The sequence below is a fragment of the Primulina huaijiensis genome, chromosome 10, assembly GCF_012295235.1.
Source record: "Primulina huaijiensis isolate GDHJ02 chromosome 10, ASM1229523v2, whole genome shotgun sequence".
Taxonomy (NCBI): domain Eukaryota; kingdom Viridiplantae; phylum Streptophyta; class Magnoliopsida; order Lamiales; family Gesneriaceae; genus Primulina; species Primulina huaijiensis.
The window spans coordinates 6761473-6776749 of record NC_133315.1 but is presented as its reverse complement, the minus strand read 5'-3'; the positions used below and the strand labels follow the sequence as shown (position 1 = coordinate 6776749).

Below are 15277 nucleotides of genomic sequence, written 5' to 3'. Positions count from 1 at the left end.
AAATCAAGAATAGTTTGTATCAATTATTTAAACAGCAAACTGGAATCAAGCAAACATCAACGACAAGAATTCAATTAGAGAGAGAATTTAGAGATTAAATTTCATTTAGTTATCTACTATGTTTAATATTTATTGACGTTTATATTCATAAATTCATTCTATTTATTAGCCAAAAACACTTAATTATTTCTATAACTTTTTCCAAGTCATAAATAAAATTTACCATATAGTATTGATTTTGATACTCCTATAAAAAATATAAAATAAAATGATACATGCAAACAATTGTTCTTTCGTTAACTTCAGTTTTTTTAACTTCGATGGAGTTATACGTCTTCCGAACTATAAAAATACTCTTGATGTGTTTCCTATGATCTTAATCTAGATCTTTTCTCCCGATTGATATACCTCAAATATTTTATCAATCAATCTGTGATCAATAAATTGAAAATATTAAAAAAGGATAACACAAATAATCTAAGATGAATTCGAATATATAAATATAAAAAATATAAAAATCGATCCACATAAAACCACATCCATGAAAATTTGCTAAATTGCTTAATTTATTTATTTTTAATGCTTAAATAGTACATAATGCATGATTAAATGATCAGATTGCATGATTTCATGAGAATTGAAAATTTTAACCGAATATTCAATAATAGGCAGGAGAAAGGAGATTAGAGACGACAGAGATAATATATTTTTTGATAAAAATTTTTAAGCCTTATTAATATGATTAAAATTTTCTAGATATTTTGGAACCCAAATTATTTTACAAGACGAGCTCAATTTTACCCGAGAAACCGATTTTGGTTAAACGAGAGACTTTTAAAAGCCCAAAAATTATTATTTTTGAAAACAAATTTTGTAAAATTTTATTTTACAACTAAATAGACATTATTGGGCTAATTTACCTAAGATTAGAAGGCCCAATCATCCCTAAACAAAAAGCCCAAAACCATAATTGTGGGGACCCGGACGCTAATTCCAATTTTAATCATTCTTAGGAATTATTCAATCATTTATATAACAGGGTCTAAAATTTTTTTTCTAAATACAAAGCGGAAACGTAATGTAAATCAATCCGAAATACATAATAAATATAAACATACAAATCCTGTATTATCTACGATAATTCAACTACGTTCAACTACATATCAGTGTGGAGTCCTAATTTAATTCTGAGCCCGGATCTCCACGCTATCTAGTCCAGCCTCGTTCTCTTCTTGACCCTGATCCTGTCCCACCTGTTGTCATGCACACATACAAACAAGACAACAGCTGGATAACTCCGGTGAGAATTACATTCTCAGTATAAATCATGTATACATGCAATCATATAAACAATATAAAAGCATATCACAGGCATTCATAACATGTATCAAAATCAGAAACATGAAACAAGTATTCATCGCATTTATCAAAATCCGAAATATGAATCAATATCAATAATAAATCATATTCTAAAGATGTACCATAATCAGGAACATAATTCAATATCAAGCAATGAATCACTCTCCGTGATTCTCAGACTCATACTCGACTCAGTCCTAATCTAGGGATCCCGATCTGAATAAGAACATACACCCACCTACTCTCCCGATCGGGGTGGTGGTACGTTCTTATTCACGGACTTTGGCCCTTTCCATATCGAACATCAATAATAGAAGCAACTCCAATTCTATCCACTTCGATATGACCAAACGTCCGATGTCCTGACCTATCCGTCAAAGACTATGGCACTTCCGCCATATTCCTATCCTGTGACAATGTGCAATGTGCCAGTGACGATTCTATCACTATCCGGCCCTTCTGTCACAAGACCAATCATTTAATATGTGCTATCTATAATTCAAAAGAACAAGCATATCAATTCATTCATTAATTGCAAATATCAATGCAATAAAATAAAGTATGTGATTTAGGGAAACTCGAGTCAAACCTCACTCGAGTTGTGCAATCCCAACTCAACATTAATTTATACTTTTATCTTCTCGCTCTGACGAAGACAAAGTTTCGCATTCAACTCTGTCCATACCCAATCTGACAATGACGATATCGAACATGCACAATATCAATATATAACTCAATTCAGGACCTGTTCTGATCAATACTCAAATTAAATTACAATCTGATTAATGGCAATCGACATACGGTACAACAATACAATCCCAATCAATCGTGAATCTGATCAATATCAATCTACTGATGTTTCGACGACATAGCAATAAAGTTTCGATAACCCCGTCACGCTCAACATCACAAATATAATACCAGATCAATATCAGTATCACTAATAATCAATAACAAGACAACTCTGATAGTGAATCTAAATCATATCAACTCTGAAAATCATAAGAATCACATAGACAGTCTGTTCTTCGATCTGACTTCAATTATATACTGATCAGTATATCCAGAACACATAATAATAAACAAATCACAATTTCCTCAATATCATAATTTCAAATCATGTCTAAACGTAACAAAACTTACGTTCAGTAGTAGCGGTCGACGATAGGAGCACGATACTGTGAAATTTCAGAAACTTGAAGCTTCCTTCGGTTTCTTCTGAAATGGCTGAATGGAGAATTAGCAAAATTATACCTGGTCTCTATGGTATCAGAGCCACGGTGGGTATGTGTCTAAAGAAATTATATCTGTAAGAGAAAATTTTTAGTCTAGAAATTTAGGTTCTCTTGAGTGTTTTTGCCTAAGAAAGTCTGGGTAGTAAGTCCTTCAAGGCTGTAATCCCTAAGAATTGCTTAGGATTGTAGAGAGAAAATAAATTTTAAGAATAAAATTTTTAATTATGGATCCAATCTTCTCTAGATCTATCTCTTTAAACTCTGCTGCTACATCTTCTTATGATAATAATAAAATAATTAACACCGAAGAAATAATTATAGAAGATTTTTATAAATCCATTGATAACTGGGAAATTCCTAGAATAAATAAGGATCAAATTTATAAATATTCCAGATTCCAAATATTTAAATCTGATTTCACAATTAAAACAGAAGAAAGAGATATACAACTTACTAAGCCATTTGAAACAATCAATTTATTATCTCAAAATTCATTACGAAAACACAAAGATAAAAATTATAAATACATTCACATAGGATTGGTTCAAGTAGGAATAAAACCCTTAACTAAAGAAGGATTAAATACTTCCATTCTTACTATTTTAAGAGATGCCAGATTCACAAATTTCGAAGATTCATTATTAAGTTCAGTTGAATCTAGTCTATGTACTGGGCCAATCTCTTTTGATTGTTATCCAAACTTCTCAGTATCCCTAAATGATAAAAACATTTTAAAATCCTTAGTTTTACAAATAAAAACTCATAATTATAATATGCTTAAAGGATCAATACCGGTTGCTGTTATTTTTAGAATCCATTACAAAGCTATGAATTCGGCCTTTGCTACAAAAGTAAAATATCATAGTAAGAAAGGTGAAACCCTATTATTACAAACAGATTTAGGAAAATCCAATACTGTAATTCCAAAACCAATTCAATGGAAAGATATAACACTACCTGAAGAATGGATCTTAGAAGGTGCTGCTAACCCAGAACCTATAGGACACATAGAAACAAACACCCAATTAAAAGAAATAACTCAATATGCGAATGGAAAAGTCAAACTCTCATTTAATAGAAAAACTGGTAGTAGCAATAGATATGATGATTCTTCTATTGTTGATACCATAGATTTAGGAAGAATATCACAAATCCCTTCAGTCATAAATATTCCCTATAAGACACAACCTAGAAATTCTACCTCAGATATACCAAATTCAGTTTTAAGAAATGTAGACTACGCCTCTGAAATTCCTAGACCAGTCTATACAAAAATAAAAGAAGAAAGCTCTCAAAAACAATTCCATACTTCAGAAACATATCAAGAACCAACTAGTCCAACATTCTCTGCAATTACAGAAAACATTACTAATGAATTAAATGTTATAGAAAAAGACTTTCGAATAAATAAAAAATTCTTGCATGATGATTTTTATGCTAAACATAACCTGGAAAAAAGATTATGGTTTTTCCAACACTTTATAAATTCTAGAAAATCTATTCAAGAAAAATTCTATGAATTTGTAAATACAAATAAAATACATATTCTATTCTTTGATTGGTTTGAAATATATGCTGCTAAAAATTCATTGGAATATCCCTTTTCTAAAAGTGTAAATCCTGTTACAATAAGAAATAAAACACAAGAATGGCAAACAATTACTGATACTAAAATAATCCAATCTAATCATCCTCCTTTACAAGGAATTAAAATAAATATGCAAAATCAACAAATAGAAGCTATTCCAATAAAAAATCCAGGAGAAAATGATAAGGTCAACATAAAAAATATTATAACACAAAATAATTTCACAAATGTTAATTTAAATACCATAGGAAAACAATTAGATAAATTAGAAAAACATTTACAAAAACAACAAATAATAAACCCTGAAAACAATGATACTAAACTTAAAAATCCCGTTTTTAAGCCTTACCAAATATCTAAACCTAGTGTAAAAAATATTCAAGATAATAAGTCTGAATTTATAAAAAACATTCAAGATCAATTAAGTAGAATAATGGCAACAGCTAGTAGTTCTAATGAAACAATGAATCAGACTGCTCCGGATACACCTTCATCTATCCCTAGAATAAATACTTTAAGCCAAGATTCTGATATTAATGAAACCATAGAACAATTCAAAAATTCTACAAATATCAATAAAATCAGTTGGGACCAATCCCTACAAATTATCCCTGCTCCTGATTTAGGAGTAGTAAAACCATTGACCCAACCAAGTTTTAAGGCATCCTCAGTCTACAATTGGAATATAGACGGAATGACAGAATATAACATCTTGAATTTATTACAACAAATGACTATGGCTGCAAATGCCTATAAAACCCAAATTGGGACTCATGATAAAACTATTGCTGAACTCCTCATAGCAGGATTCTCAGGTCAAATAAAAGGTTGTTGGGATTACTATCTCACAAATCAACAACAAGAAGATATTTGAAACTCTATAAAAACAGATGAAGAAGGAATACCAATTCTAGATGAAAATGGTAATCCACAACAAGATGCTGTAGCAACCTTAATATTAACAATTTCCTAACATTTTATTGGAGATCCTTCACATCTAAAAGATAAAAATGCAGAACTCCTATCAAATCTAAAATGTAAAAAATTAAGTAATTTTCAATGGTATAAAAATACTTTTTTTAACTAGAATAATGCTTAGAGAAGATTCTAATCAACCTTTTTGGAAAGAAAAATTCTTTGCAGGATTACCAACTCTTCTAGGAGATAAGGTAAGAAATAAAATTAGAGAAAATAGTGGTAAACAAATTATAGCTTATAATGAATATACTTATGGTCAATTAATTAGTCTAACCCAACAAGAAGGTCTAAAAATATGCCAAGATTTAAAATTGCAAAAACATCTAAAATGGGAAATGAACAGAACAAAACAAGAATTGGGAACTTTTTGTAATCAATTTGATATAAATACTAATAAACCATCCTCATCAAAATGCTCAGAAAATTGTCAAAAAACATATAAAAAACCATATAAGAAAAACTTTAAAAGAAATCAAAAAGATAATTTTAAACCAAAAGAAGAATTTTACAAAAAACCAAGAAGAAAACCATTTAAGAAATTTAAAAATAACAAGTCAGAATTCAAAAGATCCTTCAAAGATATTGAATGTTATAGATGCCATAAGAAAGGTCATACGGCAAATTATTGTAGGTTAAATAAAAAACTAAATGAATTAGAACTAGAAGAAGAAATATTAAACAAAATTTCTAATCTCTTGATTGATTCTTCTGAAGAAAATTCAGAAACTGAAAATTCTATCAAAACTGATGAGTCATTAGTAGATGAACAAATCATAACTAGTAGTGAATCTGAAAAACAAATTAATATGCTCACCAAAGATCAATCACTTCTTTTAGATATATTGAAAAATATTAATGATCCAACAATCCAAAAAGAATATCTAGAAAAAATTCTAAAATCTCTAAATGAAAAAGAAGAAAACAAAAAATTCCCAAGTACTTCAAAAAATACTTACGACTTAACTGAAATATTAGAAAAAAGAAAAAAAGAAAAAGGGATCACAATTCAAGACTTACAAAAAGATATAAAAGAAATAAAATTAGAAATAAGAGAATTAAAAGAAAAACAGATTCAAAATTCTGAAGAAATAAAATTAATTCTACAAAATATAAACATTGAAAGTTCTTCAGAAACAGAAAATGATGAAAGCCAAAAGGTTGAAAATATTGAAAAAATTCCTGAAGATTTTCTTTTTGTTTTAAGAGAAATAACTTCTAGAAAATACATCTTAAAAATAAATTTAGTATTTTCAGAAAAATTCAAAATGAATACAATAGCCTTATTTGATACTGGTGCAGACTTAAACTGTATCAAATCAGGAATAGTACCTAATGAATTCCAACAAAAAACACAAGAAAAACTTTCGGCTGCTAATAATTCTAGATTAAATGTAAATTCAAAAACAGATGCATCAATAATAAATAATGGAATTTTCATAAAAACCACTTTTGTTTTAGTAAATGATATTCATCACACTGTAATATTAGGAACTCCTTTTATAAGTTTAATTACCCCATATAAAGTAAACAATGACTCTATTTCTTTTAAATTCAATCATAAAAAATTAAAATTTGAATTTTTAGAAAAACCTCGAACTAGAAACCTTAACTTAATAAAAGCATGTTCAATTTATGAAAATAATATTAATACCATAATCCAAGGGAAGACTTTTCAATTAGAAAATCTTAAAAAAGATGTTTCTTTAAAAAGAATACAAAACCAAATAGACACAAAAGAAATTCAAGATAAAATTCAAAAATTCAAAAAACTTCTAGAAACAGAAGTCTGTTCAGAAATTCCTAATGCTTTTTGGAATAGAAAACAACATATTGTTGATCTTCCCTATGAAGAAGATTTCAACGATAGACAAATACCAACTAAAGCTAGACCAATCCAAATGAATTTTGAATTAGAAGAACATTGTAAAAAAGAAATTCAAGATTTAGAGAAAAAAGGATTAATTTCTAAATCTAGATCTCCTTGGAGTTGTGCTGCCTTTTATGTTAATAAAAATTCAGAAATTGAAAGAGGAACACCCAGATTAGTAATTAATTACAAACCATTAAATAAAGCATTAAAATGGATCAGATATCCAATACCAAATAAAAAAGACTTATTACAAAAACTCCATAATGCTTATATATTTTCCAAATTTGATATGAAATCTGGATTTTGGCAAATACAAATTTCTCAAAAGGATAAATATAAAACTGCTTTTACAGTCCCCTTTGGACAATATGAATGGAATGTTATGCCTTTTGGACTTAAAAATGCCCCTTCTGAGTTCCAAAGAATTATGAATGAAATATATAATGATTATTCAAAATTCTGCATTGTTTATATTGATGATGTATTAATATTTTCTAATAATGTAGATGATCATTTTAAACATTTAAAAACATTTCTTTATATCACAAAACAAAACGGTCTAGTTGTATCAAAATCAAAAATAAGTTGTTTTCAAACAAGGATAAGATTTTTAGGTCATTACATATCTCGTGGTACTATAACTCCCATTGAGAGATCTTTAGAATTCACAAATAAATTTTCAGATAAAATACTTGATAAAACCCAACTACAAATATTCTTAGGAAGTCTAAATTATGTTCTAGATTTTTGCCCAAATATCAATAGAATAGCAAAACCCTTACATGATAGACTCCGAAAAAACCCAAAACCATGGACAGAAAAACATACAGAAATTGTAAAAAATATCAAAAGGCCAGTGTTAGAAATCCCATGTCTCCATATCGCAGATCCCAACCTACAAAAAATCGTAGAAACAGATGCATCAGATTTGGGATATGGAGGTATATTAAAACAAAAACAAGAAAACAGAGAATACATAGTACAGTACACATCTGCCCATTGGAATGATACCCAGAAAAATTATTCATCTATAAAGAAAGAAAGTTTGAGCATTGTTTTATGCGTCCAAAAATTCCAGAGTGATCTTTTGAACCAAAATTTTTTATTAAGAATAGATTGTAAAAGTGCAAAAGAAATTTTACAAAAAGATGTCCAAAATCTTGCCTCAAAACAAATTTTTGCAAGATGGCAAGCTATTCTTAGTATATTTGATTTTGAAACCGAATTCATAAAAGGAGATACAAATTCTTTACCTGATTTCCTCACAAGAGAATTTCTCCAACACAGAAATGCCACCCAAAAAGGATAAAAAGCCTATTCAAACTCCTACCGACCCAGCAAAAACCAAAACCTGGTATGACATTGTTACGCAGGAAGAAGAAGAGGAACTTAAAGATACTGCACAATCCAAACCACAGGTAAGTGATGATTTGGAGAAAAGACTCAAAATTCTTGAATCCTTTCTCCAAACACCTGAAATAAAAAATGCCCTTGAAAAAACCCAGGCAAGTGAAAGCACCGACAAGAAAGCTAAAGAAATCCTTACCAAAGATTCCTTCCAACCTGTTTCATTTTCCGATAATTCTTCAAAAACCTCTTATCACACTACAAATTCCCAGCTTGTTCTCACACAACCACCATTTAATCCTCCTTCTGATTATTTTGAGAAAAATAATTGGCAAACTATAATACATGTTGAACTAGGATTCCATGAAAAAGATCCCTTTGAAACACTTCAAAAATATTTTGGAAAAGGACGATATTATAAACCTTGGGACGAAAATAAGACCCCTTATTTCTACCAAGCAATTTTGGAAACTACTGACTCCGCAATGTTTAAAAACTTTTTCTTGGACCAAAGTCATAATGATCCTGCTTATTCAACCTGCAAAATCCTAAAAGTCATTGCTCCAATTGACTGGGGCTATGAATTTTCAAAACCCATACTATTTCCAGAAAAATATAAGGAAGCATCATTCTTTGAAATACCTTTTAATTACTGGGACTATCAACAAGCCTGGTACAATTCCTTCTTAATTCAAAACCAGAAACACAAGCACACTTGGTTATTCTATTTTGATACCAAGATTTGTAATCCAAAAAAGTTCCCAACCTGGTGGTACTCATGGTGGGAATATTTTGGATCCACCTATGAAATCCTCAAACACTCTGTCCAAAATTCCTTTAATCTTTTTAGAACCCAATATGCCCCGACAGCAGAAGAGAAACGATTCCATCCTCTTGCCCTTTTTTGCATGAAATTTTATCTTCCTTGGGTCCTTTCCTGGACTGTTGAATTTTCAGACGAAAAAATTTTACATATTAGGAGAAGATTTAAAGTCAAATGGTGGGACAAATTTAAAATTCCTCCAAGCCTTACAGCTACCAATGTCCAAGCTTGGATCACCAATAATAAAAATACAAGAGTCCCAACTCAAAAACCGCTTTACAGGATTCCACCAAGACAACAGACAGAATTCCTCGCACAAAAATCCCAAATGACCGCAATGCTTGCAGCTGCCAAAATTCCTGAAGAAATGCAAGCTATACTAATGAAATTCTCACCAGGACCTTCAAGAAAGTCAGAATCCTCTGATGATTCCCTTAACCTGGAAGAAGATGACCTCCTTGGACCAGACGACCATGGACCGATATTTGGAAATAGTGGAGTGTAAATGTTTATTGTATGGTATTGTATTAGTATTTGCTTGTATTAGATTGTATGTCACTGTATTGATATGTACATTTTCATGTGTAAAAAAAAAAAAAAATTCCGAAAATACCCCTAAAAAAGTATATAAAAGGGGATGTAACCTCAGTATAGAGGCACCGAAAACATTCTACCACTCTCTACCCATAATACTACTCGAAATAACTTGACAGAATCAATCTTACAAAACTGGTTATACAACATCTGTATATACCAATCAACAGCTCATAACAAAGCTTCCTAGTAAATCTGATAATTCCAATCAAGATTATATTCAATCTTTCAACTTCAAATATCAACAGTCATCGTCCGACGTTGACATATTTCGTCTGTGTATTCTGAGTTATCTTTATTCTTTTCTGAATCAGCTTCAATTTCTTTGTCATATCTCTGATCCTCATCAGATCAAATCTCAGGTCCTCCAAGATATTATCCTCATACGAAGGAAACCTACAGTTTTCGCCGTACCATACTCCATCTGCAGCTATCTCAATACTCATCTGATAGCTATCGTTGTACGATAATTCGCAAATGACAATAAATCATGTCAACTAGTGCTAAAAGACAGCACTAAAGTTCCTGGATATCCTCCAGTATTAGGATAGTTCGCTCCGACCATCCGTCGATCTATAGACGATAGGTGAAAGAGTTTATGGTATATTCTGTCAAAAGTACAAAATCAACCGAAAATCATGGTATGATATAATCAACTTTGGCATTCAGTGCAATCTGATCACTTTTCTGACATAACTCTCGATCGTCTGATCTTATCTGTACATCATCCTGTACAACATAATATATGCAGATTCGAACAATCTGTCAATCACGATCACATCACAGCACAGTCTTAGGAAGATTTCGATAGTTTCATCATAAAATATATAGAAATGTACTCCCATTTCTATTCCGGAATCAATAATCTATGAAATTAATCTCCTGGTTTCTATCCTATTGGTGGTCAATATAGACATCTCAGTACAAATTCTGCCACAACTAATCTTATCTGTTTCTGTCAAAACTATCTTTTCGAATTATCCTATATTGTCTGTCACCAGAATAAATACTGAATCGGCTACTGTGCACTTCTGACCATAGCTGTCATTTCAAATTCAAATGTTCGGCACAAACAAGTCGATTATTCACATACAATACAGTATCACCTATCTGATATTCTGCTCGACACCTTGTTCTGACTATCGAAATTAAGTTTTGAACATTCTGATCAAATTTCTGAACTGCTTTAATTCGCGAGTTTAGCTCTGATTCGGCTTGAACTGTATATAATCTTAACGGTTCATCACAATCTGTATTACATACGGATTCATAACAATAGTAATATCGGATCAGATTCGAAATATCAATCATCTATAATGATATATGAAACTCATAAAATACAATTTCTGATAATACTGTTGATCCCGACGAACCAATCACATCTTCACGTTGTTTAAATCAACTGCTATATCATTTTCGAATGTAATGTCCCCCAAACAATATAATCTGTCTCAATACTGTTGTAGAACAATAACAATTCTCAAGCAATTTCAAAACAACAATCATATACAATAATCTGCTAAACTCGGGCAATTATGAATTTCTAATATCGGTGTCGTTCTCAGCCACTGATCACGGTCTCAACTGTTCTAATATCAAGGTATACTATCTTCGGATATCACATACCCTGAATATAATCTATTTCAGTCAAGATTCATATCGCAACAATTTCTGTATACAACAATCTCAGTTCTCAGATAATTCAATACAAAATATTCAATTCAGTCATTCATATGCTGTGAGTCTATCAGAATATCATAGATAAACGAGCATAACATCATCAAAATACTTTTGAACACAAGATTCATCAACCCATAACCAGAACTGAAGTATTTTACAGAGAAACATACAATCAAATGTAACTCTAACTCTCCGGCAGTAAATCTTCTAACTGATATGTCAATTCTTTCCATTCAATACGTGTCATCCAGTACGGAATTCAAAACAATAAAACCAGTACTTGGTATCGAATCAAGGCTGAAATCACTCTACCTGATATAAGGCAAACTCGGAATCTCATCTGGGGAGACTTTAGCAATTCTCCTGCTACTGGCAAATCAGTCCATGATACGCTCAGTTTCAGTAATCAACTGAATACATAAAGAATCTCTCCATTCCTTTCGATAATCATCGAATCATAGATAATACGGATGTCAAAAAAATTCAAAATCGAGAATCCTTACCGTATATTATTCATTCTTCGGCCATTTCAGGTCCGAATCTTACCATCTCCTGGTAAGAATCTACAATAGTTCTGTACTTGTCTACTATATCAATAATGCGGTCAAAATCAGACAACACAAGTACTACACAGTCGAACTCAATTTCAATCTCATCTTACTGCAGTATACAAGATGTCACAGAATCTCACTGATATCAAATCCTCTCCCCAAAAGGAAAAGAGATCAATACTACAGTAAATACAGACCTAACAGATAAAGCATGTCTCAATGCAATTCATACAAAATCATGTATAAGATGTATTAATATCTCTTAATACATACGCAGGATAATCATAAAAGAACAGTTACCTGTCACTATATCATCAAGTGCCTCCTGGGTCTGTTCCTCGGTCACTACAACCACATGATTCTGCTCCCTGAAATCTTCGGGAACATCTCTGTGGACAAACTCTAGCAAAATGTCCCTGCTGTCTGCAGATACGGCAACTACCAGTCACTCCCTGGCATTGCTCTGTGGGATATCTCCCTCCACAGGTTCTGCAATAAATTCCAGTATAACTCGGGCTAGAACCACTCGGTCTGCTCTCTAACTTCTTAAACTGTTTCTTTCGAGCTTTCAGCAAATCTTGCTTCCCACTCGTACTACCACTATCAATTCTGAGAGGGGATTGCTGTGTCTGTGGTCAGATCACATCCAACCTAACTCGTTGTCGAAGCAGACTCACCTCAACTCTCTTTGCTTTATTCAAAACATTAGAAAAATGATGGGGTCGCTCTATCTTCATCAAGGCAAATATTTCAAGATTCAATCCGTTGATGAACTGATCTGCTATAGCTTCATCATTCCCAGCTATAAAAGGAGCAAAACACAATAAGGTAGAGAATTTAGCAACATATTCTTCAATATTCAGTTGGCCCTGTTTCAAATTCTCAAACTCTACTCTTTTGTCCTCTCTATACGATCCTGGGAAAAATCTTCGATAGAATTCAGCTTTAAAAACTTCCCACGTGATCACTGTACCCCGCTGTGCTAATACTCTTTTGGTTGCGATCCACCAACTTCTTGCAATTTCTTGTAATTGATTGGGCACTAGTTCAATTCTCCGTTCATCTGGATAATCAAGTGAATCAAACAGTATCTCTATATTATCTAGCCAATTCTCACAGTCCTCAGATGTCTCAGTACCCTTCAAAATCGGCGGTTGAAATGACTTAAATTGTTTCAACTGTATTTCCATCGGAGTTTCTGACATATCCATCTGATTAGTCAAACTACGACCCCTTTCTGAAATTCTTCGAGGAGGTATATCTGATGATCACTAGAGTTAGCAATCACATGAGACAAATCCGTCTCAGCCCCTTTCTGATCAGCTTACCTTTGATCAAGAATTGGTTCTGATTCATTTTCAAATCAGACACATTACCAAATCATCTCAGATATTCAGGTAACATGTATTTAAAAGCAGTAAAACATAATATCATGCTAGCATACACAATGTAATTCTACATCATAATATATCACGTGCTAGCAATCACATGCAAGGAAAGAAAACTCATTCTACCCCGCTCACTAGCTTCTATCTCAGTCCAAGAACCTACAGTTCTAGAACCTGCTGTCCTGGAACCTAATGCTCTGATACCACCTGTTGTGGGGACCTGGACGCTAATTCCAATTTTAATCATTCTTAGGAATTATTCAATCAATTATATAACAGGGTCTAAATTTTTTTTTTCTAAATACAAAGCGGAAACGTAATGTAAATCAATCCGAAATACATAATAAATATAAACATACAAATCCTGTATTGTCTACGATAATTCAACTACATATCAGTGTGGAGTCCTAATTTAATTCTGAGCCCGGATCTCCACGCTATCTAGTCCAGCCTCGTTCTCTTCTTGACCCTGATCCTGTCCCACCTGTTGTCATGCACACATACAAACAAGACAACAGCCGGATAACTCCGGTGAGAATTACATTCTCAGTATAAATCATGTATACATGCAATCATATAAACAATATGAAAGCATATCACAGGCATTCATAACATGTATCAAAATCAGAAACATGAATAAAGTATTCATCGCATGTATCAAAATCCGAAACATGAATCAGTATCAATAATAAATCATATTCTAAAGATGTACCATAATCAGGAACATAATTCAATATCAAGCAATGAATCACTCTCCGTGATTCTCAGACTCATACTCGACTCAGTCCTAATCTAGGGATCCCGATCTGAATAAGAACATACACCCACCTACACTCCCGATCGGGGTGGTGGTACGTTCTTATTCACGGACTTTGGCACTTTCCATATCGAACATCAGTAATAGAAGCAACTCCAATTCTATCCCCTTCGATATGACCAAACGTCCGATGTCCTGACCTATCCGTCAAAGACTATGGCACTTCCGCCATATTCTTATCCTGTGACAATGTGCAATGTGCCAGTGATGATTCTATCACTATCCGACCCTTCTGTCACAAGACCAATAATTTAATATGTGCTATCTATAATTCAATAGAACAAGCATATCAATTCATTCATTAATTGCAAATATCAATGCAATAAAATAAAGTATGTGATTTAGGGAAACTCGAGTCAAACCTCAATCCAATTGTGCAATCCCAACTCAACATTAATTTATACTTTTATCTTCTCGCTTTGACGAAGACGAAGTTTCGCATTCAACTCTGTCCATACCCAATCTGACAATGAAGATATCGAACAGGCACAATATCAATATATAACTCAATTCAGGACCTGTTCTGATCAATACTCAAATTAAATTACAATCTGATTAATGTCAATCGACATACAGTACAACAATAAAATCCTAATCAATCGTGAATCTGATCAATATCAATCTACTGATGTTTTGACGACATAACAATACAGTTTCGATAACCCCGTCACGCTCAACATCACAAATATAATACCAGATCAATATCAGTATCACTAATAATCAATAACAAGACAACTCTGATAGTGAATCTCAATCATATCAACTCTGAAAATCATAAGAATCACATAGACAGTCTGTTCTTCGATCTGACTTCAATTATATACTGATCAGTATATCCAGAACACATAATAATAAGCAAATCACAATTTCCTCAATATCATAATTTCAAATCATGTCTAAACGTAACAAAACTTACGTTCAGTAGTAGCGGTCGACGATAGGAGCACGGTACTGTGTCCGGATTTAAATTTTGATAATCGATTCGTACCAAAATCTCAAATCTAAAATTTCAGAAACTTGAAGCTTCCTTCGGTTTCTTCTGAAATG

At 32.1% G+C, this 15277-nt stretch overlaps 1 protein-coding gene across 1 annotated transcript; it reads right to left on the bottom strand.

Moving 5' to 3' along the window:
- Positions 1–12660: 12660 nt before the first annotated feature.
- LOC140985858 (uncharacterized) lies at positions 12661–13236 on the bottom strand. The gene has a single exon (XM_073453810.1). The coding sequence runs from the start codon at positions 13234–13236 to the stop codon at positions 12661–12663; it is 576 nt and encodes a 191-aa protein (XP_073309911.1).
- Between the last annotated feature and the right edge of the window lie 2041 nt (positions 13237–15277).

What these genes read in the sequence shown, in the direction of transcription:
- LOC140985858 (XM_073453810.1), bottom strand. Translation starts at nt 13,236, where the DNA reads ATGGATATGTCAGAAACTCCGATGGAAATACAGTTGAAACAATTTAAG.